Here is an 18,084-nt window from a genome sequence, read left to right as displayed (position 1 = left end):
ACCTGTGTATATCTGCCCTATAGTCACTGTATTGTTTACATTTTGCAGAGCAGGTTAGGGACTGGCCATAGAGGGATTACTTTGATGCAACTGACCAGCTTAAACATGTATTGAATTATGTGTGAACCAAAAATCATTTTTTTTCATTACAAGTTTGCTAGAAAAAGTATAGTGTGCATGCAGAGGGTTCATCCAGACTTTCTAGTATTAACGTGGGCACAACCCTTTAGCACCTGATGTATTATATACATGTACAAACTATTGGAACTTGAGCACAGGTATATCTTCTATGGCTGCTAATACAGCACACAGGCCTGGAAAGCCTTGAAAAGTGGCCCAGTGCCTAAAGTCACATTCCAGCTAACCCATGCAAATCTTTGGTCCAGCTGGGTCCCATTATGGCTTCCAAAGCTATTGCTGAGGATACATTAACCCCTTCACGCTGGCGCCTCCCAGCCTTTTAAGGGTTTCAGAAGCTGGGAGGCGGGGTTTAAAGTCATGTGACTGCCGTGACGTCATGGCGGTCACATGATCGGGAAAGGTCCCGATCGAAAGGAGATTGGGACCTTTCCGTGAGTACCGGACATGTGCACTGGGAGCGCGCAGGGCGCGCGCTCTCGGCACATGTCCTTTTTTTAATAGAATGCAAATGTGCAGCCGCTCTGTGTCTAGGCCCAGACGCCGGACATTTGCGTTCGGCCGGCGTGAAGAGGTTAAATGGGTATAGCTGCTGTGAAGACACTAGCTCAAGCAGCCTATATGAGGTCTTGATATATCAAGAAAAAAAAAATCTCACAAATTAGAAGGAAACATTTACTCCATGTGCTGTGGAAAACATTCAATCTGCCTAGGATACTAGCAAAAAAACTAAGGCATAACCATGGGAGGCAGAGTTATATAGCGGCTGGTTAAGCATTTTTTGTTTTGCTAGTGTCCAAACATCCTGATGCCAACAGTATAACCCACGTGTCTTAGACTTAAAACAATACTATGTTCCTCACGGACGATAATGAAAAAGTGAGGTTTGATTTCTGTCTGTGTCATTGGAGAATTCTTACCCTCTGTCTGCTAAAACTTCAGCAGGGGAACAAGTTAGAAAATCTCTGTGATCCCACAGTACAAACCCAACCAGGCATTCTAACCCCTCACTAATATTCAAAACTAATGAATTGGGTTTTCCTGAACATACATTTTAACATGCATATCAAAATGACTACACTCTCTTTTGAAAAGCACCCTTTCACTACTGACCACCATAAAACTGAACACAATTTTCTATAACGCATAACATCCATCTAAAAAAATAACTCCAACACAGAACATAAAAAGATAAAGTATTTTATTAAGAAAATAATAAAACAAATATGACAATTCTAAAAGATTTAGGCCTAGATTTATAAGAGGATACCCTATATGTATAACCTCTTTAAACTCATTTACATGAAAAGTCTATAAGAAGTTCAATATTCTAGTGTCCTTTTATGAATCACAGCCTTAGACACATTAATGACCGACAACTGATCACTATTGCAGCAGTGATGAATGGCACATTTTCCATTGTATCCACTAAGGTCCACTATGGCTTACCTTTTCAAATCTGCTGTTAACATTAGGACCTTCATGAGCTCCCACCTAGACACCACTGTGAAAAGCTGCATTGTTTGGGTGTTACTGGAATTTTTTTTTCTTTTAAAAACACAATGGAATATTGTATAATGTATACAATGTAACTTGTCAATGAAAATTGTAGTGTGTGAAGGATTTAAAAAAAAAAAAGCTCTCCACAATCCCAGTATACTCGGATTGATCAAGCAGAGTTGGGTGCAAATGTGGCAACATGGTTTGTCATGTTTTCCTCATTGCAAGAGAAAATTATTTTCACCATGTATGTGCAGTTTCAAGATCTTGGGTGAGCTGGGAAGAAAGCTAGCCATGTTCACATACAGTACTGCAATGTATTTGTCCTGAGTGATATGGCAGTCTATGGCTATCCTTGGTTAAAGGACAACTTCACAACTTTACCTCCCAGCCCCAAGTGTATCCCACATAGTCAAACACTTTACCTTCATTCCAGCTCCTGAGTTCTTGACTGTGCTGTCCTACCTGGTGCAAAGCCTTTGCATTCAAAACCTCTCCAAAGCTGGGTCCTCTGCCTAAATAAAAGTATTTAACTATGCTGATTACAACTTGAAGGGTGGGGGTTTACTTAACCCCTTCACGCCTAAGGGCAAAACAAATGTTAACACCTAAGCACAGTTTTGCAACCTTGACATGTGTTAGTAAAACCGTACAAATCATCACAACTACTTTGTAGATCCAGGTGGATTAGACATTGTTTTTTTTTTTCAGGACAAATTGGGCTTTCATTTGGTGGTAAATGGTAATGGATATCCCCTGATATATTTATTTTTTTTATTATCAAAGGGAAACTGGCCCAAAATGGATATTTCCTGATTTTTTTTTTCTATTATCAAAGGGAAAACTGGCACAAAATAGCTAAATTTAAAGAAATTATTTTTACTGTGTGTTTCTTGTTACTATCCTAACATCCAACCAAAGAACAACCCAAAATAAATTTTCCAGCTCTCGATGATTGCAGTGATACCATATATGTGTATGTTATTTGTACCCACAGTACAGCCCAGAAACAATAGTGAGCATTTTTTTTTTTTTTTTTTTACCTAAAACACACTGACACTGATACCAATTTAAAAAAAAAAAAACCCTGACCCTGAACTAGATCAAATCTTGATCTAGGTAATTTTTCTTTTTTATTTTAACAAACAGTTTTTTTTTCCTCTATGCAAGAAGAGAGAGATATACAATGCATCTCTCTCCTCCATTCAAAGAGGGGAAAAAAGGGGTAGGCTGCACAGTGACTGATCACTGTGATAGCCTCTGATTGGCTATCACAGTGATCATGTGACCCAGAACTGGGAGTCCCGCATCCCGATCCTTAGAACGGGACCTGGGCTTTCAGTGACACCCTGGTCTTTATGCTGGGAGCGTGCTGTGTGGCACGCTCCCAGCACAAAGACAGGTACGTAAATATGTGGCCCCACGGAAAAAAAAGCCCAGTTCTGTGTGGCCACACATTTGTGTTATGTCGGTGTGAAGGGGTTAAAGGACAACTTACATTTGTAAACTTGTCCTTTAATCATAACTAGGTTTTTGACATATATGGCTAATGTATCACCAGACATCAGATTAAAACGTTCAGAAACCATCATTTTAATGTCAGCTGTAAATGCTTATGGGCAAATTCCTCAAATTGAGGACTGATATATAAGGCCCTATGTCTTAGTACATACCCCAAGAAGAAAAAAGTAAGACGGTATGTATGAAAACTACAGGTTTTGCTTTTCTTGTTAAAATGTGTTTGTTCTAAACATTTTGAAAAACCCAGCTAATTAACCACTTTCCCGGCTGCTCTATAGCAGAAATACTGCTAGAGGGCGGGAGGGGTGTGCAAAATCAAGTATCTATACACGTGATTTTGCATTTCCAGCTACCTGCGCTGCCATTGGTGGCCTCACCTGTCGATCACCAGGTCCTGGCAGGTGATTCCCCGGCTATCACGGTGTATCACTGACGGGGGAGGGACCTGTATTTAAACAAGACAGATCTCTCCCCTGTCAGTTCCTGCACATTACTTTGTATTGCTCTGCATAGCTGAGCAATACAAAGCAATATGCTGACACAGCAAAAAACAGCACACAGTTAACCCTTTGATCACCCCAGATGTTGTGTAAGCGAAGTGTGTGTACTCATTAATGTTGTTAGGCCTGCAACGCAGATCCAACTAAATCTGGTCTGCATTCAAAGTGCTTGGAAGTGTAAATATCCTGAAGTTCCTATAATAGCAGTTAACTCTTTTGCATCAAACTGATTACTGTGTGACTTCACCAAAGGCATAATGTCTTATTTTATTCTAGAAATTAGTAAATATGCCAATAACACCCAGTGCAGCTTTTCAATCAGCTCACTAAGCGGTTGTGCCTGGGTGGCATCATTCTACTGGTTTTGCTGAGAAGTGCAAGGTAATAGTAATGCAGCATTTTGAGTACAAATCACAGTAGGATTAGATAAGAAACAAGAAGTGTGCACATAATTGTGGCTTTGTTTAAAAGTGAACTATACACTAAAATAAAGTGAAACTTTAGCGTAATAAATTAAAAAGGAGACTTTTTTTTTTCTCAGAGGGTATTCTTATTTTTCAACCCAAATGGAATGTCCTATTTATCGCTAATACATTCATGTAAACAAACATTACACTTGTAGAATGGAAGATTAACCTTTTATGCATTGAAAATGAAAATTACATGTTAAAGTGCCAGAAATTGAGTGTGTGCAAAAGAAAATGAAACCTACACATATGGACTATAATTTGTTCCTAGGTGAGTCTTCCCTCAGGATGATACATTAAGCGAATGAGAACAGTTTGTTTTTCATCGAACATATACAACTGACAGTGAATGTTGGGTTTGCTTCCCAAAAAGCTTACTGGGGCTATGCTGGCTTTATTTGTTAAAAGTACTTTTGTGTGGAGCAGAACAACTGGGTGACTGAGTTGTAATGGATACAGGAAATTCTAGACTCTACACAATGCCTCCAGGGCAGGCTGGCTCAGCTTCCCTGCTCTGTACCAAATGTTTGGCACTTAAGTCATTAAATGGCACTATCAAAAGCCTAATTCAAAAGGTGTTTTGCTTAATGACACATTCAATTTGATCAATTGGGATAAAACACCAATTTGCTCTTCTGTCTGATCAATGTCTCAACAGTCTGACTTTTAATAACTTTGTGTCTTATAACTGGCTTAGTATGATACAGAATATGCAATATTTCATCTCCACCCAGTACCTTTCAGCTACATACACAAAGATGTCTAAAGCTGGCATCAATGCTTGCTCCTGCAATAGTAGAAGGGCATTTATATAATGAGAGCTGAAATAAATACTGACCACAGCAGTTTACTTCTGCAGCAATAGGTCTACCCCTCCCTGCTCATTGTCTACCCACTTTATCTCAACAGGTTTGGCCTTGTACTTAAACTACAGCTTAATTCTGATATTGTTGTTTAAACATCAAAAAAGGTGAATTGCTTAGGACAGTTAGGTTGTGAACAGAGTAAGTGCACCACAATATTTAGGGCTTGTAGATGGATGCAGCATGCATTTACTATGTGTTCTGGGATACAGTTAGGCATAGGAGAATGCACAGCAAACTGATAGAGTTCAGAGCTGTTCCACAGTATTATTATATCTGCCTAAATGAAACCCTATTTTAACAAGAACCTGTCCTAAGTTCTTAGACTTTCTTGAGGACAGGGCTCAAGTTTTCACACTTCTTCAGAAACTTCACTATAGAAGCTTTCTGGAGAAGCAGAACACTACATCAAATCCTACCAACTGGCCCATGGATTTGTCATTTTCAAGTGTAATGTATTCAATACCCGGATAATCTCAACACCATTTTCTATGCAACATTTGGGTTAAGAAAAGTATGAACACCCATTAACTGTCTAATACATATCAGCCCATCAATACAGACAAACATACATACAGCATTTCCACCATGCCCTGAGGTTTAGAAAATCCGGTACTGCCACTTAAGTGGACATCACCTGTTCCCCCCACATTCCAATATCAGAAAGGTTTTCAATGTGGAAAAATAAAGCCAAAGACCCGTTATGCATAATCCTTTAGAGGCTTTGTGTCATAAAAAAAATGAAATCACATTTGTTACAGCACAGAAGCAACCCTTAATCCCAATGCTACAAGATATCTGGCACACTCGCCGGACACATTTTGGTGGCAAGTAAATATGGTTACAAGTCTGCTCAGAAGATACTGAAGCCAGACCAATTCAAATGTTCTGACAAGGGCCAAATACCTGGGGATTAAAGAATGGTTCTTATATTTGTGCTCATACAGCATACTTGTAAAAGAAAATATTCTCTTTACTGCAGGGAGACTAACTTTGCTTTCCTTTGGGAGTGTTTTATATATATTATCAAGAAACAGATCTAGAAACTTAATGATTGTAGTTGCTTGGAAGGTAAAATGATACAGTTTTAACCTGTATAAGTTAAAGGGGGTGTAAACCCATACATACACACAGTGAAGGGACTGGCCTCTGCTGATACACAGAGGTGAAACACACCCCCAGAGAGCTGAGGCTGTCAATCTGCTGGTGCTCCCTCCCTTGTCATCTTTTTCTCTTGGTGTCAGGAAAACCTGTCAGAAATGATTCGTATGGACAGCAAAGGAAGGAAGCAACAAACAAAAATGACACTTCGTGCTCTGGGTAGAGACAAGTACACACTATAGAGAGATATGCTTTGTTCATATTTCGTGTTTGTGTTTTACAACTACTTTAACACTTTTAGATTATGATGGAAACGGCTCTACTTTGTTTCTTTACAAGAGCTAAATTATTTCTGGACAAACAAAAAAAAAACAATCACTAAATGCATACATAAACGTGGTTAGCAGTAGAAAGTTACTAGAAAGCAGTAAAAAAGCTGTAGAGGTCTTGTCCACTGGTAGTCAACTGCTTTAAGAAGGAATAAAAGATTACCTACTTAACTAGAAGTATTATAAAATGTACTCAGCCTAAACTGAGTGTGCATGTTACCATGGAGGTTCTAAGAGGTTAGATTGAGGGACAGACATTAACTGTTACATTTCTTTAGCTGATAGTAGTTAGTCAGAGTTGGACTTGTTCTGTGATGCTGAAAATATTTCACCACTTATCCAAGTGGCTTCTTCAATTCTAATGAGTATGGGGATGAGACCCCAGCATTTATAGCAGTCCACATAACTCAGGCACTTTAATCCAATCATCATGGTCATCATCATGTTCTTGTACAATCACCATTTACCCTGACAATTTCCATGACATCACTGTGATTTAGATGACTATAAATGCTGGTGTATGTTCCTAACACTTGTTAGATTTGATTATTTCATTTTGAAGCATTAAACATTACAGAACATGCCCAGCTGAATGTGACTAACTACTATTAGCTATACAAAACTTTGGATAAATGAAAACCCCAATAGACATTTTTACAACTGCAATCACTCAGGTGATAAGGCATGTCAAAAAGAACCCGCTTCCCGACTCTATCACATGCAATACAGTGGGAAATTCAGTTTCCCTTCATCTCTAGTACAGTTTCAAATCATTGTTGTAGCAGACTTTTGATAGCAATGGATGCTTGTACCCATCAAGTCCATGGTAACATGCACAGAACAAGGCTTTCTTTCAGTTTTATATTAAAGCTAAAAACTTTGAGCTAATGTAACTACTGGATAGTAGGCACCTTAAAGTACCAGCTCATTTATGTCCTTTAAAAATCTCCCTCTGACACTGGCAGTGGAATCACCACAAACCTTCAATGTTTTAGTGTGTGTTCATGCCACAATACAGAAAGAAACCAAAACAGACGTTTCCAGCATTGTCTGAAACAAAATAATGGGTATGGGCCACCCACAATACTCAAGTGTTCCAAGCAACTTCAAACAAAAGTAATTGAAACCTGTTTTGCGTCTTGGTACTGTTTCTCACCGATTTCAGAAGCAGGAAAACTATAACTTAAAAATAGTGACTTACAACCTGATAAACACTCTTATAAAGATGTAACCAGTAATGCACACAGTCCTATGGTTCTTTTGTTTGTATTCTTTCACCGATATAATGAAAATTGGGATACTGCACACAGTACATGCAATTTCAGATATCATAAAGCTCTATTAAGGCAACCCTGGCTCTTCAGGTGCAATAAAACTTCAAAATCCATGGCCTGCAAAGCATGCTAGGATTATTAGCTTCAAGGCAGCTGGAGGTCCATGGGTAGAAAGCCTGTTTCAGCATGTAAACTCTTACAATATTAATACTGCAAATATTTGGCTATAGTTTCCCTTTAACTTCTATTCTAGCATAAAAGGGTTTGCAAGTCCCTGCCTCCCTGCCAAAAAGAAAAATACAAAAGAAAAAAAAAAACTGAAAAATAAAATGACATTTCGCCATGCTCTCCCATGCGATAACTGAATTTGGTGACATTTTGTTTCTTCTGATTAGAATATTCTGCTTCTTGTGTTCTTTAAAAAAAAAAAAAAAAAGTCTACTTCTCCACAAAAGTAAAATGCAAAGTGTGCGTGGATAAAAATAAAAGTGGTGTGGCAATTTGGCATTACGTTCCTAGTGGAAGATATGTGATGTTTCCTTCTTTGTCCAAACAGACCTCTGCTTGCTCTGTGGTCTCCTGCTTGGCTGTATTAGAAGGTGCAGCCCTCCTGGTGCTAGTGTCTTTTTGTGGTAGCGTCCTATCCGCTGTTAATTTCAGGTTATCGAAGTTCAAGACTTTTTTCTGCTTGGTTAGAGTGTTCTTGGATGGGAGTTCCAAGCGATCGAGTTTGCTAGAGACAATCCTGCATGTATCTACAGGAGAGGGTTGGTCAGCCTCATCACTTCCCACAGCTGATTCATCTGTAACTTGGGTCTTTGAGTCACTGTTCTCCTCATCAACAGGACTTTCTGTATCATCCTGCTCTGTGTCAGACTCCTCTTCCTCCTCCAGTGTCAACTCAAACTGGAATTTGTCTCCAGCCGTGCTCCCCCTGTCTGGGTCTTGCTCATCTGGTGGAGGGGATGGACTCTGAGGGATCATGCTATGATACCACTCTCTGTTATCTTCTAATGTATCCAGAATTTCTTGAGCATCAGGATGCACTAAATCAGCCCAAGTCTCCCACAGAGGATGCACAATGTAATCAATGAAACCCACCTATACAAAAAGAGAGAAACATTTTCAGCATGCAGCATAATGCAACTCTGTAATCATTAGTACATCCTTAACTGGAGTTTAAATGCAAGCAGTGTAATTACTAGAATATGACTTGGCATCAGATTCTTGTAATTCATATACAGCAGAACTCTGAGGGAGGAGGAAGCAGTACAAGCAGCAAATCAGTTGTGTTTAAATCCAAAGACCATGCTGATAGGAGGAAACAAAGCGTGACAGACAAACGAGTCATCAGTCTGCTGCTTCTTTTCACTGTCCAGTTAGGAGTGTGGGTGGCTAGGAAGACCAGTAAGGGAGGCTTCAAGCTGCCTTTTGCCAAGTGTAGCTAACCAGTGGTTTTCATGTGGGATAGCTGCACTTTCCTATAGACTTCTATGAGATTCTGCAGTTTTGGTGCAGTTTCAAAAAGCGCACCAAAACTCCTGCATGCTGCATCTTTGGTCCACTTTCTGAAACCGCACCGAACTGCTTGCTAACCTGCACAAAACCCGCAGGTCAACTACGCTTTGCCCAAAGCACAGCAGGGCCACCGAACAGGCCAGTGTGAAGCCGCCCCAAGTGTTACTGAACTGCAGCAGAAAAAAATTAGGTCTACTCCCCTGCCTGGCATTCCTGTGCTGTGTAAATCTAAGAGTATGCAAATCAGGTGTTCACACTTGCTTCAGTTTTTAGTGGGTAAAAATAGAATGGTAATCTCGCCATATGTTCGTTTTAACGTAGAATTACTAAAAAAAGAATTTGTATTACTGCCTACTTTTCGAAGTGTCTTTCCAGTTGCTGTATGTAGATGTGTACCAGATATTGTACAGCTTCTGAAACAGGACCCTACCCTAGGACTACTGCTTTGACTTGTTTTAGCTGCCAATCCTATGGGCTTTTCTCTGTGTACAGCAAGACATATAGCCCTCTTTAAAGGGGTCCCTGTGTTGTGCTGCAAAGATGTAGCGTCTCCCAGTCCTGCTTTTCATTTTTGTGATATCACTTTTCCCGGCTTTCAATCCCTTCCACTAGCAGGCAGAATAAGGCCTAGACAAAGATAGTGTGTGGCAGTTTAAAGAGAATCTGTCCATTCATAAAAAAAATGAAAGGTTCTCTTAAAAGGTCATTCCCTGATACATTTGCCATGCTTATCTAATGCTCTGTTTGTCTTCTGGAGCAAGCGTACCCAATGCTTCCAGGTATGTGGGGTCCTGGGGACTTTCTCAGCTTTTTTAAAAGATGCTGTGTTTTAAAAGATGTATTTTTTTTTTACAAAATATGTACAGTTGTGTTCAAAATAATAGCAGTCAGACATCACTAACCTGATCAATCACTGTTTTTGGTAGAAATTATATTTCTACATGGCAAATAATTTACTAGCAGGTGTAGTAGAGTAATAGAAATCCAACAGACCCAACAGTCGTGACATGCATGATGCTGCTTCTGTGTAATTGAATCACTAATTGAAAGGGGCATGTTCAAAATAATAGCAGTGTGGAGTTCGATTAGTGAGGTCATTCATTCTTTGAAAAACAGGTGGCAATTATTGCCCTTATTTAAGGAAGGAAGGCAGCAAATGTTGTACATGCTGGTTACAGTGCATTTCTCTCTGAAATTATGAGGAAAATGGGTCGTTCCAGACATTGTTCAGAAGAACAGCATACCTTGATTAAAAAGTTGATTGGAGAGGGGAAAACATATAAAGAAGTGCAGAAAATGATAGGCTGCTCAGCTAAAATGATCGCAAATGCTTTAAAATGGCAACCAAAACCTGAAAGACGTGGAAGAAAGCAAAAAACTACCATTCGAATGGATAGAAGAATAGCCAAAATGGCAAGGACTCAGCCAACAATCAGCTCCAGGAAGATCAAAGAAGGTCTAAAGTTACCTGTGAGTACTGTTACAATTAGAAGACGCCTATGTGAAGCCAAGCTATCTGCGAGAAGCCCCCGCAAAGTCCCACTGTTGAAAAAAAGACGTGCTGAAGAGGTTACAATTTGCCAAAGAGCACATTGACTGGCCTAAAGAGAAATGGTGCAACATTTTGTGGACTGATGAAAGTAAGATTGTTTTTTTTGGGTCTAGTGGCCGGAAACAGTTTGTCAGACGACCACCAAACACTGAATTCAAGCCACAGTACACTGTGAAGACAGTGAAGCATGGTTGCACAAGCATCATGATATGGGGATGTTTCTCATACTACAGTGTTGGGCCTATTTATCACATACCAGGGATCATGGATCAGTTTGAATACATCAGAATACTTGAAGAGGTCATGCTGCCTTATGGTGAAGAGGAAATGCCCTTGAAATGGGTGTTCCAACAAGACAACGACCCCAAACACACCAGTAAACGTGCAACATCTTGGTTCCAGACCAACAAGATTGACATTATGGAGTGGCCAACCCAATCCCCGGATCTTAATCCAATAGAAAACTTGTGGGGTGACATCAAAAATACAGTTTCTGAGGCAAAACCAAGAAATAGTGAAGAATTGTGGAATGTAGTCTAATCATCCTGGTTCACAGGTGCCAGAAGTTGGTTGACTCCATGCAACACGGATGTACAGCAGTTCTCAGAAACAGTGCTTATACAACTAAATATTAAGTGATTCAAAGGAAAGCAAAATCTTCAAACATTTTTCAGTTTATATAATGAATGTTTGAGTTTGTAAAGAAGAATACAAACACTGCTATTTTTTTGAACAGTCTAATATTCACTTTGCTTCAATTTTTTTAGAGGTACAACACAAATTTGATATATTTTTCTTCATGTTTTGATTTGGAATAGAATGTGCAGTGTTCCAATGCATTTGTGTGTATGGAAATAAAAGCTATTAGAAGGATTTTGAGCTTTATTCACTTTTTTCAACACACTGCTATTATTTTGAACACAACTGTATATACCCACATGGGAGGAGAAGGCCTATATTTGTTTATTTTTTTCTTTTATTTGCAAATTATTTCTAAATATATATCACAAAACATTAATATATTTATACCATCAACAAGCTACACAAAAATGGCACACTATACAAAATAGCTCTAATATACAAAAGAAAGAGAACAATAAACAGAAAATCTACAATTACATATCATAAAACATATAAGATCGCCAATAAATAACATCAAAAATTAGTTTGAATGACCCATATGTTTTCTACATATTGCCAACCAGTCTCTTTTTTTTATCCTCAAAAAAAAAAAAAAAAAAAAAAAAAAGATACAAAGACTAACAAAATACATTCCCTTAAACAATCCTACAAAACAAATAGCGAACAATTTCTGCTATATAAGCTATAACTAGCTCAAATAATACAGCCCATAGATGTCAGAGTATTGAGCAAGTACAGGGACTAAGTTTTGAAAAACTTATTCATAAGGGACTTCTGATGCTTTACAAGCCTCCCTTTTTTTTTTTTCCAAAAAGCATACCTTTATGCAAATGTTTATGCTACATCTGCCAGAGTAGGGAGAATGGGAGTAATCCAGTTTAATAGAAATTTTTTAGTTACCAGAAAAACAAGATGTTCTATTTAAAGAAGGGGTCATCCTTTCTGCATAATGAATAACTTGAAATAATATCAAGGAAGGAGAGCATACTTGTCCTGTTAGTTGGGTCAGATAACTCAATGTCTGACCGCACCAGGTGGATCTGTGGGCATTACCATAATGATATACCTCAGGTGTATTGTGCTGGCATTTTGAGAATTTAGTAAGATAGTTATTAGGCATACTAATTCCCTAATAGGCCCTATGTTTTAACTGCATTTTCCACCAATTTCCATTAGGGATGACTTTTTGAATAGAAGCCCATCCCCTTAACAATACATCCTCCATCTCCTCCCTTGTTACCTCATATCCCCAGCCCATTTCACACTTAATTTAGGAGATTGATTTTGGGTCTTTTGATGTATCAAAGAATTGTAAAAAACAAAGATTTTTTTCTAGGCAATGGGAGTTGGGCACAATGCTAGCATAGGGGAAAATGTTGCTTGTTCCTCAGTCTGAACATACGTTTCTTAGTCTGCATTTGCATATAAAAAAAAAAATAACTGGATACCTGGATGGAAGATCATATTTCATCTGGATAACAGCAAAGAGTCCTAATATATCACCAGTATCTAATAAATCTTCAAAGGTTCTTAGCCCTGGTTCACACCAGTGCGACTTGTCATGCGATTTGACCGTTTCAAACCGCATGACAAGTCGCAACCTATTGTCCGCAATGGAATCGGTCAAATCAGTGCAAATCCACTGGAGTCACACCGATTTTGAAAGTAGTTCCTGCATTAATTTTTGCAATTTCAGGTGTGCCTTGCATAGCCATCTGTGCATGAAGTTGCACTAACATGCAACTTCATTTGACGTCGCACAATTTCAAAGTTGGATCCAGTGTGAACCAGGCCTCTGTCCATAGGGTAAATAATTTATCTGAATTACCTGGTGGAAAAACCAGAATAGAATGAATGTAAAGTTTCCTAGTTTCACTCCAGAGTATTCTAAAGTAATATAATTGATTTAAACCTGAAAGATAATTGATGAAATGGCAAATGGAGAAGGTCACTTAACCATGAATAAGTTACCTGTTCTTCCATCTCCAAGCTAGCAAAATATTGTGTATTTCCCATCCCATCCAAAGTGAAGTAAACAAGTAAATATTGTACAGCCAAAGGACCAGGAAAGTTAAAACCCAACACAGATAGGGCCAAGTTAGATTTTCACCATAAAACGAATTCATGATAAAAACTATGTAAAAGCTCTAAGCATCTGCAAAGGACATAATCTTGGGAGACTGACTATTTTAAAAGAGAAGTAGGTTTGTTTTTTTTTTTTTTAAATCATACTGCATCTGTTTCCCGCACAGCTCTAAGGGTGACAACTGAGAGAACAGATACCACTGATTGCTCAGTTCTCCATGACGCTCTGAGCAGAGAGCGGTGACTGTCAGTCACCACTTTCTGCTCTGTCCCTCTAGCGCTCACTCAAAAACTGGCCTTTGGAGGGGGCAGGAGAAACTGACTCAGGCTCTCAGCGGCTTGCTGAGAGGCTTAGCCAGGTACCGGTCCAGGCTCCTGCGTGGATCCCGACCATATGGTCACAATCTTTCCCCAGGCTGGACCGGCTGAGTGGTGTCAGCAGCCAGCAGATTTTAGCCCACTATCAGCTGAAAACAGGTCACAGGAGCGCAGAACGAACTGCACTCCTGTGATCCACAGAGAATTATAGCCAAACAAGCTTTGGCTGTACTTCTCCTTTAATAAGGTGATCGCTATCAGTCAAAGTCTTTTCATGAACATTTGTAATTAAATTGTGGAAAGTTTAGAGAATATAGATTCAATGCATTCCTTGAGAACTTTATACCCAAATGAGTGATTGAATTCGCTACTCCTTTCAGACCTATTGATCTCAACCATTCAGTGTCTGCATAGGGGTTCTAATTACTCAATAATAAAATTTCACTTAGGATTTATTTTTAATCCTAAAAAACAAACTCTTCTATGTGTCCCAAAATGCAATCTAGGGCCTTAGGGTTGGAAAAAACATAAAATATCATCTGCAAACACAGAAAGTTTTATCAGCTCCAACCCTATTTGAACCCCTTTTAAAATGATGATGTGCTTTCAAAAAGGTTGATCAAGTGTTCAAAAGCCAAAGTGAACAAAAATGAGGACAGGGAACATTCTTGACACATACCGTGCTGTAATGGTATTGCGGAAGAAAATTTCACTGCTAGGTATACCTTAGCAAATGATGATGAATACATAGAATAAAAAAGTCTCCCTTAAAGCCAAAATGGGCCAAAACCTGCAACAGCCACTTCCAACAAATGCTGTCAAAAGCTTTCTCTGCACTGAGAGCCAAAATGGCTTTCCGTTTTAGATAAAGACCTGACCTGGTTCTCAAGTACTGCAACAATCTTCCTCATATTAGTCATTTATAAATATAATGTGAAAATGATATGAGTATAATGTGAAACCAAAAACACCCTTGCACCTACACCAATTCCAAAATGGAAAAAACTTTCAACCCCCTGAAAGCTTAAACTCAAATCAATAGATCCAAACAGGAATCTACCCTCTTTCAATAAATCAACTATTTATGTAACTACAAAATATTCCCCATATACTTTCTACAAAATCATAAATCCAGTGTCTCTGTGATTTCAATCCAATAATATAAAGTCCAGTGTCTCAATAAAGAAAAAATATAAATTAAAAAATAAAAATAAAATAAAAATAAATGAAAAAGTATATTTCTTGCAGTGTTGATTGTTGTGAAGAACCTCAAAGAAAAAGAAACTCACAATAGTGCATTACCATAATATCATAATAAAAAAAATAAAAAATTTTTTTTTACTATATATATATATATATATATGTATATATATAAAACACATGCACACACAAATGTGTATCAAACAATTGTGCAACCTTTAAGTGAAAATTTTTTTTTATATATTTAACACTTGTGAGAACCTTCCAAAAGAGAAAGGTAATGAAACACTTGTGCTCATAAATAATAAAATCATGAAGTGATCTACTTAGTGAGATTCCTCCCCACACGTGACACTTCTAGTGAGTAAGGCCAATATACCCTTACCAACAGTAGATGAAACTCACGCCTTTTATATATATATATAACTGGAAATCCTCCAAAGAAGCTTTATCCTCCTCTCCTCCTTCGCTTCCTGTTAGGATGATCTTACTATGCCTTCCACATACATAGGTTTATAAAATATGACGTACCCCCATGTATGTTTCAAGTTTTAATGAATCCACTTGTATAAGGAGTTGAAAACATAAGTATATAAGTAGTATAACCAATTTTGGACAAGCCCCACTAAATGGGGATTACCAGGCAGTTCCCACAGTTCCCATGCAGTCCACTCTCAAGTGTCCAGTGATTCCTCAACAAAGATGGCCGCTGTGACACTTCCGGTTCCTGCTCCTTGCGTATGACGTCACTTCCTCTTGACGCGTTTCGTCACATCCGGGACTTAGTCATAAGAGACTTATGACTAAGTCCCGGATGTGACGAAACGCGTCAAGAGGAAGTGACGTCATACGCAAGGAGCAGGAACCGGAAGTGTCACAGCGGCCATCTTTGTTGAGGAATCACTGGACACTTGAGAGTGGACTGCATGGGAACTGTGGGAACTGCCTGGTAATCCCCATTTAGTGGGGCTTGTCCAAAATTGGTTATACTACTTATATACTTATGTTTTCAACTCCTTATACAAGTGGATTCATTAAAACTTGAAACATACATGGGGGTACGTCATATTTTATAAACCTATGTATGTGGAAGGCATAGTAAGATCATCCTAACAGGAAGCGAAGGAGGAGAGGAGGATAAAGCTTCTTTGGAGGATTTCCAGTTATATATATATATAAAAGGCGTGAGTTTCATCTACTGTTGGTAAGGGTATATTGGCCTTACTCACTAGAAGTGTCACGTGTGGGGAGGAATCTCACTAAGTAGATCACTTCATGATTTTATTATTTATGAGCACAAGTGTTTCATTACCTTTCTCTTTTGGAAGGTTCTCACAAGTGTTAAATATATAAAAAAAAAATTTCACTTAAAGGTTGCACAATTGTTTGATACACATTTGTGTGTGCATGTGTTTTATATATATACATATATATATATATATATATATATAGTAAAAAAATTTTTTTTTTTTTTTTTTTATTTTTTTATTATGATATTATGGTAATGCACTATTGTGAGTTTCTTTTTCTTTGAGGTTCTTCACAACAATCAACACTGCAAGAAATATACTTTTTCATTTATTTTTATTTTATTTTTATTTTTTAATTTATATTTTTTCTTTATTGAGACACTGGACTTTATATTATTGGATTGAAATCATATTAGTCATTGCCGATCTCCCAACCACAAATCGTGCCTGTTGGGGCCCTATTCATTTAGGAAGAAGTATACAGTAGCTAATCAATCAACCAACCATTATTTTAGACTAATATTTGTTGTCTTGCTTTATTAGGGAGATATAAGCCAAGAGATAAAGGATCTTAATTTTGTTTTTAAAGAATGGTTTATTGAGCTTTCTCCAAAGCTTTCACAAAATGAGTACGAGCAAAATGATTAACAAATTAAAACAATCTTTGAAATAAGTGTGTGTTTTTTACATCACAGTCTCTGATATTGGACAGGTAATAAAGCTCAGTAATTTGGTGCAAACCAGTGTAAACTAAAAAAAAAAAAAAAAACAAACATCCCAGAAGAGAGAATAATCTAAAAGGGAGATGAGAGAAAAAGCAGAAAGAAGAGAAAAGAAGAGAGAAGAGAAATAGAGTGGGGAATGGGAGGGGGTAGACCCTATCTGACCAAGGACGCAAGTGCTGCTGTCTCTATGCATTCCATCTAAGGGTTCAAATGTCACAGAAAGGACTGTTGTGTGTCAGATCTTAATCCAGTCAAACTTAATCCAGGCATACCAACATTCTACAAATTCAGGATACTGTTCCTGCAAGCTCATAGTGAGCTCCCACATTCGATGGTTAATATTGGTTACCAATTCTCCCATACTAGGTACAACAGGTGAGTTCCAGGGTCTAGGGATTAAGGCTTGCACTGCAGAAAGAAGGAAATGGAGTAGGCCCTTTTTAGCAGATATTGCAGAGAATGGGAAGATGAGAAAGCAAAGTCACTTCAGGAAGTTTCTGGTAGGTCAGACCCGTAATCTGAAAGCACAAAAATAGCTTCCATACATGGCTTAATCTGAGGACAAGACCACCATATGTGAAGCATGGTTCCTGTGCCCCACAGTGCCAAAAGTGGTCAGGAATCAATGTCAACATCCTGTGTAGCTCATAAGGGCATCTAGATAATATTTTGTAGTTTCTTTATTGTGTTTGGGTGGATAGGCTTGATTTGAACATTAAATTGAAGAATTTTTCCCAGTCCACAGGTGTCAAGGTCCTACCTTTCTTCAGAGCTTGTGCATCTCCATGAGCTGGCATCCATCTTGGTTTTCTGCAAAGCATGGTGGGAACCTTTATGCCTTCAGGCTTCTGCGGCTCCTCCTCAGAAGGGTGTGGTTGAGCACATTTAAGCCTGCTCTCTGCAAGTGTGCTCTGCACTTGTGTCCTGTATGTTGCCCTGTTGTAAGCTCTTGTGTTGTTCCCATTGCTCTCCTGGTAACCGACTCGGCTTGGACAAGACTACTCTCTGCGTTAACCCTTTACCTGACCTCCCGTTGCTGAACCCGGCCCGTGACCTGAGTATTCTTTGCCAACCGTCTAGTACTGTCTGCTCCGTTGTTAT

At 38.5% G+C, this 18,084-nt stretch overlaps 1 protein-coding gene across 3 annotated transcripts in view; it reads right to left on the bottom strand.

The window, feature by feature from the left end:
• Positions 1-1,322: 1,322 nt before the first annotated feature.
• PDE4C (phosphodiesterase 4C) overlaps positions 1,323-18,084 on the bottom strand; it is a 406,056-nt gene continuing 389,294 nt past the window's right edge. For all 3 annotated transcript variants that reach the window (XM_089670026.1, XM_089670028.1, XM_089670027.1), the window contains exon 15: positions 1,323-8,794. In XM_089670026.1, coding sequence (XP_089526152.1) covers positions 8,201-8,794 — 594 coding nt within the window. In that variant the 3' untranslated portion in view covers positions 1,323-8,200. The remainder of the gene's footprint in view (positions 8,795-18,084) is intronic.

The sequence above is a fragment of the Staurois parvus genome, unplaced genomic scaffold (genome assembly GCF_062004578.1).
Source record: "Staurois parvus isolate SC_StPar_1 unplaced genomic scaffold, SC_StPar_1.0 ptg000086l, whole genome shotgun sequence".
Classification (NCBI taxonomy): Eukaryota; Metazoa; Chordata; class Amphibia; order Anura; family Ranidae; genus Staurois; species Staurois parvus.
This window is presented reverse-complemented; position numbering and strand designations above follow the sequence as displayed.